This window comes from Ctenopharyngodon idella, chromosome 2 (genome assembly GCF_019924925.1).
Source record: "Ctenopharyngodon idella isolate HZGC_01 chromosome 2, HZGC01, whole genome shotgun sequence".
Taxonomy (NCBI): domain Eukaryota; kingdom Metazoa; phylum Chordata; class Actinopteri; order Cypriniformes; family Xenocyprididae; genus Ctenopharyngodon; species Ctenopharyngodon idella.
The window spans coordinates 40,470,311-40,488,148 of NC_067221.1; the positions used below are offsets into that span (position 1 = coordinate 40,470,311).

The 17,838-nt window shown below is 34.1% G+C and overlaps 1 protein-coding gene across 3 annotated transcripts in view; it reads right to left on the reverse strand.

The window, feature by feature from the left end:
• LOC127523379 (piezo-type mechanosensitive ion channel component 2) overlaps positions 1–9,865 on the reverse strand; it is a 102,700-nt gene extending 92,835 nt beyond the window's left edge. For all 3 annotated transcript variants that reach the window (XM_051914020.1, XM_051914029.1, XM_051914011.1), the window contains exon 1: positions 9,293–9,865. In XM_051914020.1, coding sequence (XP_051769980.1) covers positions 9,293–9,356 — 64 coding nt within the window. In that variant the 5' untranslated portion in view covers positions 9,357–9,865. The remainder of the gene's footprint in view (positions 1–9,292) is intronic.
• Between the last annotated feature and the right edge of the window lie 7,973 nt (positions 9,866–17,838).

Here is a 17,838-nt window from a genome sequence, read left to right on the forward strand (position 1 = left end):
ATTTCATTCATTAATACAGTTTATTCACTATAGTTTAAAAACATGGTAATAAAATATGACAAGATCTCAGAGTTAAACTGTGTCAGAAAAAATTTGGTTCCAAATTTTTATAAATTTTACTGGTAGTCCACTGTATGAAGAATTTTTGGATATAATATGCCATTGTCACAGTTTACTTTATTTTGCTATCCTCACTTACATAAATGAACTATAGTGTCCTGCACCCACTAGTAAAAATATATAAAAAATATAAAATAATTTTTGGTTTGACTGTATATATATACATATGTGTTTGTGTGTGTGTGTGTGTGTGTATATATGTATAATATAATATTGTATATATATAACTGTAACTATACTATATATATATAACAAACTTAGTTACATTAATATAACTATATATAACACGTATCTGAATGCCTCTTAAGCAAACTAACCCTGGAACATGAGCTGCTCCGAAACAGCATGGGTATGTTCAGAGATTAAGTTGCTATGGCTGATTACATACCCTGAAAGTTACCTCCGTTTTTTGGAACCGAAAGTTGAGGTTATGCGCTTACTTACCCTTAAACATACCCAGGTATGTCACATAACCTGCTTTCTGGAATACCCCCCTGCTTTCTGTGTTTAAACTAAACTTATTTATGCCTTGCAAATTTAAACATTCGAGCGCAAGACGCGAAAGAGAACTCGCGCACACGGAAGGGCGTGTACAGCGCGCAAATATTGAGTTCTCTTTGAAGACTTGCTCTTGAACAGAACATTTTTTTCACAGAAAAATTATGTCAACATGCCCATCTTGGCGAGTATCCTAGCAAACATAGTAACGAACATAAACACTCGAGAAAGAACTCAGATCCGTGCGTTATGTCTTAAAGTGACAGCAGCCCAATATTAATGTTAATCAAACGACAAAAGACAATCAGTACGTGCATATTAATACATAAACATCATGATTTTATATAAAGCTGCTTTAAAACATCCTGTATTTTAGAAGCACTATACAAATAGATTTGACTTGACATATATTAACATTTTTTGTTTTAATATGAAGAGTAAAATGCCTGTGAGAATCTGTTGAAGTCACAGGGTCTCGTTTACAGCCCTTTAGTCTCCGTTTGTACATCTGACAAACCGTTCAGTGTGCCACACATGCTGAGAGTTTTCCAAAGTTTCCACAGTCTATCTGGTCTGATTCTTTCTTTCCATGAGCCATGGGGTTTATTCTTCACTGGACAGAAAGACGCTCAGAAGAGTAAATAAAGCACTTTGTCATCTGAAACTGCTGTGACACGGCTTGATTTTAACAACTAGACTAAAGTAATGGCATTTAAAAATCTCCTCTTCAGCATGAGTTGTTGTTAATCTTGCATGTTTGCCATTTTATGAGCTGATACTGCAAATGTTGCACACATTTATTTCACTACCAAACATGGAGCTCAGCTGAAGACCTCATCTGAACCTGACAGCAATTACATCCTATTTTCTGCAAATGTCAAAATAAAACGTCAAATACAGCATGAATACGATTACATCACCATTTACAAATGTAAAAACAGCCAAAATACCAATTATATTGTTTAAGATTGTTAAGCATCAAATAGATCTCCATTTTCTACTACACAGCCAATATTTGTGAAAGAAAAATCAAGAATGACAATAAAAGGGTGAAGTAAAAGTGCAGACATCACGGCCACAAAGATTTTCCACTGCTATTATCAGTAACAAGGGTCTTAAATATTGAACCGCATTGGCAAACTTAAGCACAATATGAAAAGGTAATATTAAAAAGAACACTAAAATCCAGTACAAACATAAACAGAATTATGTTCACATAAAATAAATGTTTTGCCTGAAGACTCCGAAGAGACCTGCTCCAGTTTGTGCTGAATATGGATAGAAATCGTAGGGAATTTAATGATTCTGCCTCCGATTTAACAATTCCAGTCCCTTAATGATTCCATTAACGAGTGTTTAAGTACTTCTGAGGAAGCACCAAATAATTTATCCTAACTATATTATGCCATACTTATAGAAACATAATGTTTACATATATTACAAAAAAAAAAAAAAAAAAAAAATCTGTTATTTAAGTGCATTTTTGTTCAAAAACAGGAAAAAATGTAAACCTTGAATGCAATGCAAATTATTCTTAATAAAAGCATTTGCCAAAAGCATGTGCGGATAGAAAAAAAGTAAACAGTCATTATTAAAAATGAAACAAGCAGCCTTTAACACTTAAAGTCCCCAATAAAGTAGTCAACTTAAAGTAGTCAATAATTTTATCCCTTAAAACTCACCAAAATGACATATTTAAACATTTTTCATGTCTTAAAATAGCTTGAATGTAACTCTACACCCTTGCTTCATTTAGTATAAGCAGATCTATGAATATGTTAATTAGCTCCACCCCCATTCACTCACACAGGCTCAGAGATCCACTCGGTCAACTTACTGAGTTAAACGCTGGACAATTGTATTGCTTTTTACAATGTCGGACACGTGATGGTAATTAATATGATTAGCCTTTAACCCTAACCCTAACCCCTGACTATGTTATCAAACAGCTAATAATGTGTTGCTAAAGTTACACAAACCTTGTTCCCGTTCACTATGGCAGAGTCAGGCAGCTGCCTTCTAAAAATCAGCATCCTTACAAACGCTTTGAACAACTCAGTTGTTCATCATAACATCCTAATATACATCATACACCCGCTATATTGCTAAATCTACCCGATTTTTCATATCAACAGAAAAATATACCGGGATATATTCTCTTGAGACTCCCCTGCTTCAGAGCAGTCATGGTTAATGATATGCTCAAGCCCGCTAAAGTTTGTGCCGTAAGAAACACCAGCGATTTCAAATCACGTTTTTGAAACTGTCTTTAGATCACTGCAGTTTTAAAGAGAAAGTACTCAGCAATGGTGTTGACTTATGAATTTGCACATTGGTTTGTCTTAAAGCATATTAAAAACACCACATAGACATAAACAACATTAAAACTTGATTTTAACCACAGGGGGACTTTAATTAAACACTAAAATGAACCAAAAATCTTTTTCAATATCAACTCAAGAACCCTGTACAGCCAATCATGTTGTTAAAATAGATATAATAAAATAAATATAATACTTATAATAAAAAGATGCACAGTACGTATAATGCATAAGATTAATTAACTATCAACTATGTGCAACAGAGGTAAAATAATTTGGAGTCTGTTAAAATATTGAGCATTTGACAGAAAAGCCGCTCTGCCATTGGTTCAGGCGGACAGCAGACACACTGGTGCGAGAGAGATAAGTGTAGGACCACTAAACACAGAGATGGAGGCCATTAAACTCAGTCTTATAGATTACAGCACAGACATTCATCCTGTTAATAAAACCTGCAGCACAGTGAATCAGGAGGAAAACACACGGTTAGACACAAGTTTAATCCGGATGACCTCACCTGAGGCCAAAACTCTCAACACTTAAAACATTTTTGAAAAGTTGAAAACATTATGGCAGTGAGGCAAACACCACTCTGTAAAAATCTAGTTTACAAGAAGCCAGGCCAAAATAATCCAAAAAGACTAAAGGCGTCCTTGATTATGATTTCACTTTTTTAACTTAGTATGTAATGTTGCTGTTTGAGCATAAACAACAAAGTTACGACGCTCAAAGTTCAATGCAAAGGGAGATATTTTCTTTTACAGAAATCACTTTTTAAGGACTACAACAAATGGCTGGTAGGGACTACAACGAGCTTCTTCCTGGGTTGGTGACATCACAAACCCCAAAATTTACATAAACCCCGCCCCCGATAACACGCAACAAAGGGGGTGAGGCCATGTTGGGCTGCTTTACACCAGACTGCTTCACAAACGAGGGTTAATTCAACACTGGATTTGCACAAAAGATTAACATGGCAGCACATGCTAGTCGATGAGTTGAATCAACTCCACAGCAACTACATAAATTTATCCACTAACCATTCAGAAACGTCTAGATTGATTCAAAAAGTTGTAACTTCTTCCTGAGTCTCTCCATCACTGTCGACTCCGGTTTGAACAATGTAAGGCTGAACACCGTTACTGACAATCCTCATTTTGGCTGCATGAGATTCTCCAACTTTGTTGTTGTTGGAAGCGTGAGCTGATAAAGCTCCGCCCTCTTCTGGAAAGGGGGCCGGGAGTAGCAGCTCATTTGCATTTAAAGGGACACACACAAAAATTGTGTATTTTTGCTCACAAAAATTTGAGAAGCTATAATAAATGATCTGGGGTATTTTGAGCTGAAACTTCAAAAACACATTCTGGGGACACAAGAGACTTATATTACATGATCTGGTAAAAGGGGCATTATAGGTCCCTTTTAAAGAATAGAGAATGCATCAAATATTGTATTTTTGATGATACTGGGACTTTTATGGTTCATTTTTTTACTAATTCATCACATACAACCCTGCACTGCACATACAAAAACATCTAATCAGATATTTAACATGATGCTTCTGATATTGATAGTTAACTTGAGATAATGAAAATGTGGCTAACTCAAAATCACAGCTTAATTTCTTCACAAAGCTTCGGTCATGTAATTCCTTTAGATGCAGTAGCAAAACCACACTGACCGCGTTCAAACCATGATCCATCTCAGGAATAATTGATGTTTCTGGAGAACTGAAAGCCTTTTCAGAGGAGCTCAGAGTGACAGCTGGTGAACTACACATTACATTTTCTGATTTAAACCACAGACGTTTAGGAGAAACACTTCTGGAGGAACAATACAATTTAACCTGTCCCTCAGTTCATAAAAACAAACAAAATATGCATTTAATGAAATTAAAAAGAGGCAGGCCATTGCACTGGTCCACTGAACAAAAAAAAATGGTGTAGAAACATTTTTCACTCAGAAACTTCTAGTAAATTTCACAATTAATTACAAGAAACCAAAGATAGATTGTGGTTATACAAATATTCGTCATCTGATGCTAATACACACCAATAACACTAACACAAACTCACAAAGTAGAGTCCTCATCTCGGTTCAAACACCAATGCAATCTTTTTCCTAAATGATTCGGCAATATCTATTAAACCTTTGACAGAATCACAGCGAACATTCAGATGGTCATTGGCTCTGCCACTGATCCAGAGAGAGTCAATGTCATGTATATGAAACAGCTTCAAAAACCACACAGTATCCTTATTTCTGTGTTACAATCCTTCATATTATCACAGAAGAACTGGGATAAAGTTTATAGATATAAACAGTGATGTCTACGATAGCGATCAAAATAGAGTAAATCACCTTTTGAAACGTGATGCTTCAAATAAAGATTGTAACAATTACATTGTTGAACCAGGTGGCGACAAGTGACTGTTAAAAAAATGTATGTATCATTGAATCTTTCATTCAAGAGATTCATTCAAAAACACTGATTCATCCAGTAATGAAACAAGTGTGGTCTTTATGAGCGAGCCATTGAATCATTCATTCAAAAGATTCATTCAAAAACGCTGATTCATTCAGTAATGAAACAAGTGTGGTCTTTATGAGTGAGTCATTGAATCATTCATTCAAACGATTCATTCAAAAACGCTGATTCATCCAGTAATGAAACAAGTAAAGTCTTTATGAGTGAGTCATTGAATCATTCATTCAAAAGATTCATTCAAAAACGCTGATTCATCCAGTAATGAAACAAGTGAAGTCTTTATGAGCGAGTCATTGAACACTCTCAGAAAAAAAGGCACAAAAGCTGTCACTGTGGCGGTACCCTTTTAAAAGGTACACCTTTGTACCTAAAGAGTGCATATTAGTACCTTAAAGGTACATAATAGTACCAAAAGTGTACATATTAGTACCCAATTGGTATATATTAGATCTTTTTTAAAGGGTATCCCAGTGACGGCTTTTGTACCTTTTTCCTTCATTCAAAACCAGGTTTTTAAAAAACAATTAATTCAAATTAATTGTATATATATATATATATATATTTTAAATTTACTGTTTCATTAGAGTGTCGTGACCTCTATTTTTTTTAAAAAAGAATCATGATTCTCAATTTATTGTCACTCAAACATCTCTTGATCTCAGAGATGTTAATGCTGATGTCCAAACATGAACATTTAGTGTTCCTGACCGTCCTCGGTTGTGTTTTCAGCAGATGACCTTTGCTCACTACTACTTCAACTGAAAAAATAAAATCATAAAATATTAAAGGTGTTTACGATAATGGGCAGCCGATTCTTCTCCCCTCTGATGCCACATTATTAATTCATGCAGTTAAAACGACTTTCCACCGATTAATGGAGATGCTCCACAGCTTGGCAATTGCGTTTAGAAGAAAAAAGACAGAAAGGTCTTATGCTTTCAAGAGATACATTATCATCTTATAGAATGGATCTTATCTACCTATAGGAAGAATCCTACTGAGAGAAAGAGTGTGCGTCGGCATGCATGTGTGTGTGTGAGTGTGTGTGTGTGTGTGAATTTCTGAGGGTTAATTATATATAAATAAGAGTAAATGTGAATATGGATTAATTGTGGGCAACCACAGATCCGATTAAGACCCTTAAACACAGACTGTAAAGCTTCTAGATTCATTTCATGACGGTAAAAGTGGCAGTAAGTGCATCCAACAGCATAAAAAGACATCAGAAAAAAGCATAAAACCATTGCGAATAAGATGTTTTCAATATTTTGAATAAGATGTTTTCAAAAACTAAAACACACTTCACATTGATCTTTCATGCATTACTGTTATTTCACCGTAAAAAAATGATTTTCTTGCTCAGTATTTTTGTCTTGCTTTCCAGTACAAATATCTAAAAGCAAGATTTAAAAAAAAAAATACATATACTTGAGAAGCAAAATGACAATGACTTGATTAAAATTGAGTTTATGCTTAAAAACAAGCCAGTGCGGTCAGAAAAACATCTTGTTTTCCCTTTGAATTAAGTTTATTTTTCTGACCCCACTGGCAGATATTTGTTGTTATTATGAGCATAAACTCACTTCATTTTGATCATTTCTTTTTCTTCAGAAACAAGACAAAGTGATTTAAGAATTTTTAGATATTTGTACTGGAAAACGAGGCAAAAATACTGAGTGATAAAATCATTTTTGTAGTGTTTATTCATGCATTTATTATTTCTTTCTTTCTTTTTTTTTTTTTTGTAATAGTAGCATTATTTAGTTCCCTGTTAAAAAAAAAAAAAAAAATGTTTATTAAAATTGCATTTTCAATAACACAATCTATGCACGAGTCCCATCTGTCAAGAACATACAGACAGGGATGATTTGAAAAGTGATAGGGAGACATTTTAGAGCGGGTGTCTAAAGATTAATAATACAGTTAGGGGGGAAAATGTGAAAATGTCTAAATAATGACCACTATAAAGGACCCTACACAAGCTTAAATGGAATCAATCAAAATGTTCAAATAAATAAAACAAACATTTCATATGTTTTATGCAGAAGTCAATGGTGTCGAATGTCTCTTTAAAACACTCTGAGGGGTTTCGCTGTCAATAATCTATGATGACAACTCATTATCAGATACACCCCACAGAACAATTAACCAGCAACGAGTAAAACGACAGGAAAATATAGATGAAGTCAAACAGGGATTAATTAGATGGATTAATAATCATTTAGCCCGGTATGTTTTACATTAGATGACATTAACAGAAAGTTCATGCATAAAGCTGTCTAGCATTCCTCTCTTAAAACAAAATGGACATTAAAACATTTAAAGGAGCAACCAGAGAATTAGTTAACTATCGTAAAACGCCATTACACTCAGAGCCAAAATCTCACTTAAATAAAATAATGCATTGGGAAAATAGAATTGCACATAAAGATTTGTTGTAGTCAATAACTATCAGGTTTTAAATGGTTGTTTTCGCTAACAGGGGTTTTATATGTTGGTTTCAAGCGCTCCCATAAATAGACATTTTATGATTTACATCCGCAAAAAACTGCAATTTCATCAACTCATTAATTATATTTTCTGAGCCAAAAACAATGATTTAACACCTTTTAAACATTTGCCTTTCATTGTTAGGTGATTTATAACTGTATTACTGTTTACAGAAAACCCCTTAAATAGCCAACAATAGATTTTAAATGCAGATATGTTGTTGAAGATGTCACAGAAGAAAAAATGCCATTTAAAAAAATAAACCCACTATAAAAATATTCACTATATTAAAAATGTGACAACTAGCCCCAGTCTGTCATCTCAGACACTTTTATGTACTTGGGCTAAAAAAAACTACATTTTTTAACACTTACTTTGTATATTAACATACACAGAGTAGTACTGCAACATTTTACAAAAATAATTTCTACACAGTAAAAAAAGAATTGTTGGTTTAACTTAAAGTAAGTTAGTTGGTTGCCTTGAAATTTTGAGTTCATTGAAATTAAAAATTTGAGTTAATACAATAAAGGCGATTGATTTAATCAACAGAAACTCAAAATATTATGTTATCTGAACCACATTAATTATTGAAGTTGATTTGACAAAAGAAAAATGTTGTGATAACAAATCATGAAAATAATTTTTTACAGTATACCAAGTTCAGTTGCTGCCTTAAATTAAGTAATCAATTTGGCTGTACAAGTCATTTCAACTTAAATTATATTAAACTGACTTAAAAAATCAAGTTGAATCTCATATAACTTATAAAAAAGTTGAAATTGCTTAGATGTGTTCGACGAGTTAAAGTAATGTAACAAATGTTGCCATGATTTACTGATCATATCATTTTTACAGTAAATCTGTTAGTAAACAGTAAAAAAAGAATTGTTGGTTTAACTCAAAAAAGTAAGTTACCTGGTTGCCTTAAATTTTGAGTTCACTGAAATTAAAAATTTGAGTTAATACAATGAAGGCGATTGGTTTAATCAAAAGAAACTCAAAATATTATGTTATCTGAACCACATTGATTATCTAAGTCAATTTGACAAAAGAAAAAATGTTGCGATAACAAATCATGAAAATAATTTTTTACAGTGTATGTGATTTTATAAAAATGGACAAGATCAGAAAATTAAGAAATGGCATACAATACTAATGATGTACTGCGTTCCTTTCTGCACATACAAACTTATTTTTTCCCCCTTTAATTCATAAGTTAGCACTTTTTACTCAATTCAAACGGTTTTTCACAGATGAAGAGCTGCAGGATCACCCGCACCTGCTGCGTAACGGAGACATTGCGCTTCTCCGCATCGCTAGACCTACCGAACAGGATTAGACAGTGAAATAAAGCGTTGATAGAGACACTCACCTGCCGCCAGACACACTGGCAACAGCACTCTGAAGATCAGACCACACACAACCTCAGAAGCCATCGCTCAAATGTGAAGGGCAAACCGCAGCATCCAGCAGTCAGATGTCCTGGATCCGGGACAGGACGGTATCCTTCGAGCACCGTTACTCTGGATCCTCCATGCGTCCTGCATGAGTCCCGGTAGACACGAGGTGGAAACTTCCAGTTAAGGACTCCCTTTGTAGAAATAAAACGCGTTAAAAGTGCTTTCTCGAGTGGGTGAAAGTTATTCACCTAACTTATGCTGACATGAAGATGTGTTTTTGTCCTGGTTTTCTCGGAGCGCGCAGCGGTCATCCGGCTCTCCAGCGGCGCGTCTGCGCTAGTGCGCGCGCGGGATGCGTCCAAAAAACGCGTGTATCCTAGGGGGAAAAGTTACTTCGTATCCTGTGGCACTGATTATAATTCTCTAAGATCATAAACTGTTCCTTAATCGCCCCAGAGTCACTTTTACGCGCTCATATTGAAGGCGGTCAGGTTGACTTCCTCACTTCTATCTCCACACAGCTGCTCTGAAAGCCACAGGCATTCCGGTCAAAGACAAACGCCCGTTCATAAGTGATCCAGCACGGATCCAATGAGAGGCTGCAGGAGGAGGGTCATGTGGCCCCTGCGGGACGCTCCGTGTGATTGCTGTTTTACTAGGAACTCATCATCATTACAACAAGGCTTCTAGAAAAGATTTTATCACGGTCATGCACACTTTTTTAGCTGACTAAGTCCACTAGGATATAATATGAACCTGTCGAATATATGGATTGATAGCACCTATACAGTAGTGGCCAAAAGTGATGTCCGGAGGGAATATTTGTTTTTAATGACCTTACAAGTTTGATTGAACCATCAAAATATGAGGAAAATGTTTTATATATATATATAAAAAAAAAAAGAAAAAAAAAAGTTAAATGTGAAGGAAGACAAAAACACTAAACTTGGTTAAGGTATTTATCTGACAAAATTATTTGATTTATTTTACTATGCAAAAAAATGCATATAAAGCTGTCATGAAAAAGGACTGCAACATCATCAGATATTAATACTTCATTGGTTCTCTTTCCATGTTTATAATTGCACATGGTTAAAAAAGTTAATTAGAAGTTAATGACAGGAGGGGGAAAAAATAATAAACTTTAGGAGCAAAAGGTTTCAATTATCTTATACTTCAGTCCTAAACTTTGTTTGGTTGAGCAGAGTTGCCCATATACAACTCCTGTTCTAAAATGTTTGGGGTCAGTAAGATTTTTTTATTATTATTATTTTAAAAGAAATTAATATTCTTATTAAGCAAGGATGCATTAAATAAAAAAATACAGTAAAAATATGTATAATGTTACAAAAAAAAAAAAATCCATTTCAAATAAATGCTGTTATTTTCTCAAAGAATCCTAAAAAAAAAAAAAAAAGTATCAAGGTTTCAATAAAAATATGAAGCAGCACAAGTGTTTTCAACATTGATAATCAGAAATGTTTCTTGAGCAGCAAATCAACATATTAGAATGATTTCTGAAGGATCATGTGACACTGAAGACTGGAGTAATGATGCTGAAAATTCAGCTTTGAATGGCAACTTAAAAATAAAAAAAAATAATCACAACTTTTTATCTCACAATTGTGACTTTTCTTCCTCAGATTTAAGGATTCCTTTGAGTTTCCTCAGTGCAATTGCGAGTTATAAAGTCCGAACTACGAGATAAACTCGCAATTCTGAGAAAAAAAAGTCAGAATTCATTTTTTAACAAGCTTCCAGTTTTGCCATCAGAAATAAATATACATTTTAGAATATATTCAAATATAAAACAGGTATTTTACATATAGTAGTGTACACAGTAAAAAAGAATTGTTGGTTTAACTTAAAAAAGTAACTTAGTTGGTTGCCTTAAAATTTTGAGTTCATTGAAATTAAAAATTTTAGTTCAATAAAATAGTACAATAAGGGCGATTGGTTTAATCAACAGAAACTCAAAATATTATGTTATCTGAACTACATCTACATTATCTAAGTTGATTTGACAAAAGAAAAAATGTTGTGATAAATCAGGAAAATAATTTTTTATAGTGTACAGAAATAATATTTGACAATATTACTGTTTATACTTTATTTTTAATCAAATAATTTAAGCTTTGGTGAGCAGAAGAGACAATTTTTTAAAAACACTGAAAAACCATTTAAAAATAAATAAATAAATGAATAAATTTTGTGCCAATTTTGTGCCTTAAAAATAGTCCAAAAACTCTAGTAGAATTTATCATTCAAAACTGGAAAGAAGCAGAACATTTTATGATTTCAGACAAATTAATGACAAAATGAAGAAGAAACATTTCAGATTGTGTTTCTACAGTAGATCACTAATCAAGAAAATAAGAAAATAATGGACTACTGGACTAAATAACAATTGAAGTCTCACTTTTGAGTCATGTCTTCACAGGGGTGGAGGCATCTGAAGTCTTCATAAGAGGCTGGATCCAAACTGGAGCTGGCATAGTCTCTAGTTACCTTGGGATGGGCATCCCGAGATAAAACAGAAAAGCAAATGGAAAATAATTAGCGTAGCTGTTGGCTGCTTCCTTCTAGTCTTTTAAGACTGTACTATTTATTTATTTTATTTTTTTTAACCAAAGAACTATAGCAAAGCAGCTTTCTTTTGCACCTAGTTTGGGTTGGATTCCTCTGATGTCTACTCCACCAGAGATGATCAACACTATTAACAGTGTAGGGGGTAACGCATTATAAGTAACACAGGTTACGTAATCAGATGACTTTTTTTCAAGTAACTAGTAAAGTAATGCATTGCTTTTAAATTTACAACAAAACATCTTGAATTACTTTTTCAAATAAGTAAGGCAAGTTATGTATTGACTGACAGCTCTTCTGTGCCCATGTTGAGAGAAATCAGGAGTAAGTGCAGAGGTGCTGTGTGAACATGATGATTATTGTAGTTCTAGACTCAGTGCGAGTATGCATTTACTCATCTCACTTGCACAACCGACTCAGTATTCCTCAAAATGAATAAAAACAGTGAAATGCAAACTCAGAATATTACACAAACCTGCAATATATATGTTAAATTAATTCAATTCACGTTTATTGTATAGTACTTTTCACAATACATATAGTTTCAAAGTAGCTTTACAGAAAATGCATGCATCTACATTCAAATTTAGAGTGATCTGTTATTAGAGGTGACTGAGTCCAAAAAACGTATTTTTTTTAGGAATGTACATATACAAGTCACACAGTTAGCTAACATAATGTATTACTTTGAGGCAGAAACAATGAACTCATTGAAGTAATTATTACATGTTGTGATTACAATATATAGAAAATTTAGCATAGACGCATGTTTTTTCAGAGTTTGTGTCATCTGAAGTCCTCGCAGGAGTTGGAGTCCTATCGAGTCATCTCTTCATATGTGTTGAAGCATCTGAAGTCTTCATAAGAGGCTGGATCCAATTCTGGCGTAGACTCTGGTTACCTTGGGATGGGCATCCCGAGATAAAACAGAAAAGCAAACAAAAACTAACATTAGCTGTTCATAACATTAAGCAAAGATAATCATGTGCATTTGATATGATATAACTGGAGTACAAGGTTATGAGATGCATTATGTGAATGCTTGAGATGCATCTTTAATCTAGGCACAACCAGAAGTCCAGAGTTATGTGACCTTAAAGAGTGTGAAGGATTGTAGGGCGATAGAAGATCGGTTAAATACACAGGGCTAAACCATTTAGGACCTTATAGGTCAGTAGCGGCACTTTGTATTTGATATGGAACTTAATTGTAGAGATGATAAAATTGGTGTTATATGATAATATTTTCTTGACCATGTAAGCACTCTAGCAGCTGCATCTTGGACAAACTGTAGCTTGTTTATTGATGATGCAGGACAACCAGCTAGTAATGCATTACAGTAATCTAGTCTAGATGTCATGAATGCATGAAATGAAAGCTCTAGCGTAAGTTCTGCCGGGAAGACTCTAATATTAGGTCATTCATCAGTTTAGATCTAACAAATCATTATCTAACACTTGGGGTATAAAGCATCGGTACTTACAAGTATCTGAGTTCGCAGATGTTGACGCCAACCTCCACCTTCATCCTCCCCACCACCATCAGGATGGTCCCTGTCCATACCTCCCAGGGGGTCGGCTACGCCCCTGCCTTAATCTCCAGGCAGGATATGCAGAGCCTACAACCCTTAGGATGTGTGCTACGGACAGGGCCTACACCAAAGAACTTTATCTCATTTTGTACCTTCCTGGTTGTTAATAAATTACATTGTTACGTTATCTTGCCTCCCGAGTCTTTCTGGTAGAACTAACTTTTCTGCATCAGAAACAGATAACATGTTCCATAGCTTAGCGATGTTTCTGAGGTGGAAGAAGGCTGTTTTTGTGGCATATGAAGTATGACTTTCGAAAGACAAGTTGCTGTCTAATATAACACCCAGGTTTCTCTTTTACTGTAGAGGATAACAGTGCATCCATCTAAATGCAGATTATATTCTAAGAGATTCTGTGTCCAGGTTTTTGGTCCAATAAGTAATACCTCAGTCTTATCTGAATTTAATAGAAGAAAATTACAGGTCATCCAATATTTTATATCTTTAACACGCTCTGTCAACTTAGATAATTTAGATCTGGTCGTGATGAAATATATAAGTGAATATCATCAGCATAGCAGTGGAAACTAATTCCATGTTTTCTAATAATGTTACCAAGTGGCAGCATATACAGTATATTGAAAATAATAGAGGGCCTAACACAGATCCTTGTGGCACTCCATAATTTACTGACATTATCTTAGATTTTTCCCCGTTTAAATAGACAAAATGGTGACGGTCTGATAGGTACAATCTTAACCACCATAATACCTGTCCCTGAATAGCAGTGTCATTTTGTAGTCGATCTAAGAGTATTTTATGATCTATAGTGTCAAACACAGCACTGAGATCAAGTAAAACTATAGTATTGAGATAAAGCCTTGGCCAGAAGCTGGAAGTCATTTGTAATTTTTAATGAGCGTAGTTTCTGTGCTATGATGAGGCCTGAATCCTGACTGACATTTTTCATATATATATTTTTTTTTTTTTTTGCAGGAAGGAGCAGTATTTTAGACATAAATGGAAGATTTGAAATGGGTCTGTAATTTGCCAGCTCATTTGGATCTAATTGTGGTTTCTTAATGAGAGGCTTAATAACTGCCAGCTTAAATGGTCTTGGGAATATTGAGAAGAGGCTCTTCTGCTTCAGGTAACAGCTCTTTCAGTAGTTTAGTGGGTACTGGATCTAATAAACATGTTGTTGGTTTAGTTTATTTAGCTCTTCCTGTCCTAGAGTTGTAAAGCTCTGCAATTGTTCATGAGGAGCGATAATTGAGGCTGAATCATATAATGCTGTCAAAGGTTGTACATTTACAATTGTATTCCTGATGCTTTCAATTTTCTCAGTGAAGAAATTCAGAAAGTCATTACTACCAAACTGTAATGGAATATTCAGTTCAGGTGATGTCTGTTTATTTGTTAACATAGCCACTGTACTAAACAAAAACCTTGGACTGTTTTGGTTATTTTTTATTGGTTAGTTTGCGGAAATGCTTTTAGAGCCTTTTTATAGCGGGAAGTGCTGTCTTTCCACGCAATTCTAAAGACCTCTAAATGAGTTTGTTTCCATTTGCGTTCTAGATTACGAGTTTCTCTCTTGATTACACAAATATACTTTATGTATTTAATCTCACTTTTTTAACCAATGTCTTTGCTGCTGACCTTCGATGATTCAATTCAACCATACTAATAAGCAAAAATGACTTTAGATAAACATCACATTTGCATTTCATTTTGTTGTTTGTATTGCTGAAGTTAGAGTGTTGAACTTTCTTTTTCTGCAATCCAGAATGGCAGCACAGCTGAAAGGTTTGTTTGAGCTGCGCCCTCTACTGTACAGGTGTGAATTTGCATTTCCCTGTTGGTGTGAAAGGGCTTTAACATTTGCCAAAAATAAAACTTTTTTTGTTATTAAAAAACAAGCAAGCAAGCCCAGCCCAGATGAGAAAAAATAACACACTACTTTCCATAAAAAGTAATAAAGTAACACAATTAGTTACTTGTTTAGGCAGTAAAGCAATATTGCAATGCATTACTTAAAAGTAACTTTCCCCAAAACTGACTATTAAAGCTGTGCCAAACAACCCTGCTTTTCCCTCCTCATGCAAGCTGGCAGTCAGTGATCTAATGCTGCAGGTGAGGCATCAATAATCCATTTGTCTGACATTGTGTTTGTTCATTAATGGTGTTGATTATAGGAGATCTGAGAGCAGGTCTCTTATGCTCTTTAAAAACTGTACATCAACTCAGCCTCAGGATGGCATCAAAATTTTAACACAAAGCACTTACACCGGATAAAACTTCCTGGATGTTTAATTCCTTGGCTTTCATAAGTAGCTAATAATAGAATAATGTCTATAATCCATATACTTAGCGGTCTGCAAACACATTTATTAGCCTTTTTACATAAACACACAGATGAACATTTAGAGATGAAATATTAGGCCTAAATATTTAAACCAGCAGTACCTTCATGTTGAAGCACACAAGACAATGAAGCAAACACCATGAGCTGGTTTTGCAATGTTTTCTGTGGAAAATCCTCAGTGTTTCGCGCTCCTGGACTGTGTGTTCAAGATATCACTCCATCATGTTTGACACTACAAACTCCACACATCCTTACAATGGGAAGAATGAAGAAACATAAAATTAAGTCACTTTTTAATTCAGAGTGAATCATAATCATGTGTATTGGCAAATATGAAAGTGCTTACCTGTAAAAGGTCTTCTTGTCAAACTGCATCCGTTTTGTGATGCAAGTCGGTGATGAGCATTACATAATGTTTGTCCTTTAAAGGGTTAGTTCACCCAAAAATGAAAATTCTGTCATTAATTACTCACCCTCATGTCGTTCTACACCCGTAAGACCTTCATTCATCTTCAGAACACAAATTAAGATATTTTTGATAAAATCCGATGGCTCAGTGAGACCTGCATTGACAGCAAGATAATTAATATTTTCACTGCCCAGAAAGCTACTAAAGACATATTTAAAACAGTTCATGTGACTAGAGTGGTTCAACCTTAATGTTATGAAGTGACAAGAATATTTTTTGTGCACCCAAAAAAACAACATTTTAAACACTGCTTCATGAAGCTTCGAAGCTTTATGAATCTTTTGTTTGGAATCAGTGGTTCGGAGCGTCTTACGGGTGTGGAACGACATGAGGGTGAGTAATTAATGACAGAATTTTCATTTTTGGGTGAACTAACCCTTTAATAATTTTTATCAAAAACAACTTTTGGCTACAGTTCTTGTGTTGCAAAACAGTTCTTTGGAAATTAATTTTCATGGGTTTTTAGCAGGTTCTTCAGATCAGAGTAAAAAAAAAAAAAAAAAAAAAAAGGTTCTTCATCGGTGTAAAACCTGTTTGTTCCTACTTTAACTGGACCATTTATTTGTGTATGTTCAAATATCTATTATGAATATTGTTTAAAAGTTTAGGGTTGTAAATTTTTTGAAAAAAGTCTTTTATACTTTGATACTTATCAAGGTTGCATATTGCAAGTTACAAAGTCTGAATTACGAGATTTTATGAGAAAAAAAAGCCAGAATTGTGTGATAAATTACATTCTTTATTTTATCCCGTGGCAGAAACAAGCTTCCAGTTTTGCCATCAGGAATATATTACATTTTAAAATATATTCAAATAGAAAACAGATATTTTATGTATAGTACGGAAATAATATTTGACAAAAATTACTGTTTATACTGTATTATATTTGATCAAAAATACAGAAAAAACAGCAATATTGTGAAATATTATTTCAAATAACAGTTTTTTTTATTGTTATTTATTGTAAAATGTCATTTGTTCCTGTGATCAAAGCTGAATTTTCAGCATCATTACTCCAGTCTTCAGTGTCACATGATCCTCCAGAAATCATTCTAATATGATAATTTGCTGCTCAAGAAACATTTATTATTATTATGTTGTGCTGCTTCATATTTTTGTGGAAACTGCAATACGTTTTTTCAGGATTCATTGATGAATAGAAAGTTCAAAAGAACAACATTTATTTGAAATAGAATCTTTTGTAACATTATTAATGTCTTTACTGTCACTTTTAATCAATTTAATACACCCTTGCTGAATTAAAGTAATAATTTCTTAACCCCCCAAAAATGTGCATCAAAGCTTCATGAAATGTAAGTGTTATGATGGAAGCATTAAGGAATATATCAGCATTTCTTTGATCTCCAGAGAATTTCACAACGTTGACTCAACAAACCAGTTTGACACAAGCATCTCTCCTGCTTCAAAGTGAAGCAAAAGAACAACAATCACGTCTAAGTGGCTCACAGCTAATCAATACCCAGCGAAAGGAAGCTATTGATCAATATCTATAGTTTTTACGATTGTTCTTTAAAAGTGGAGACTCCATGACGAACAGATGTCA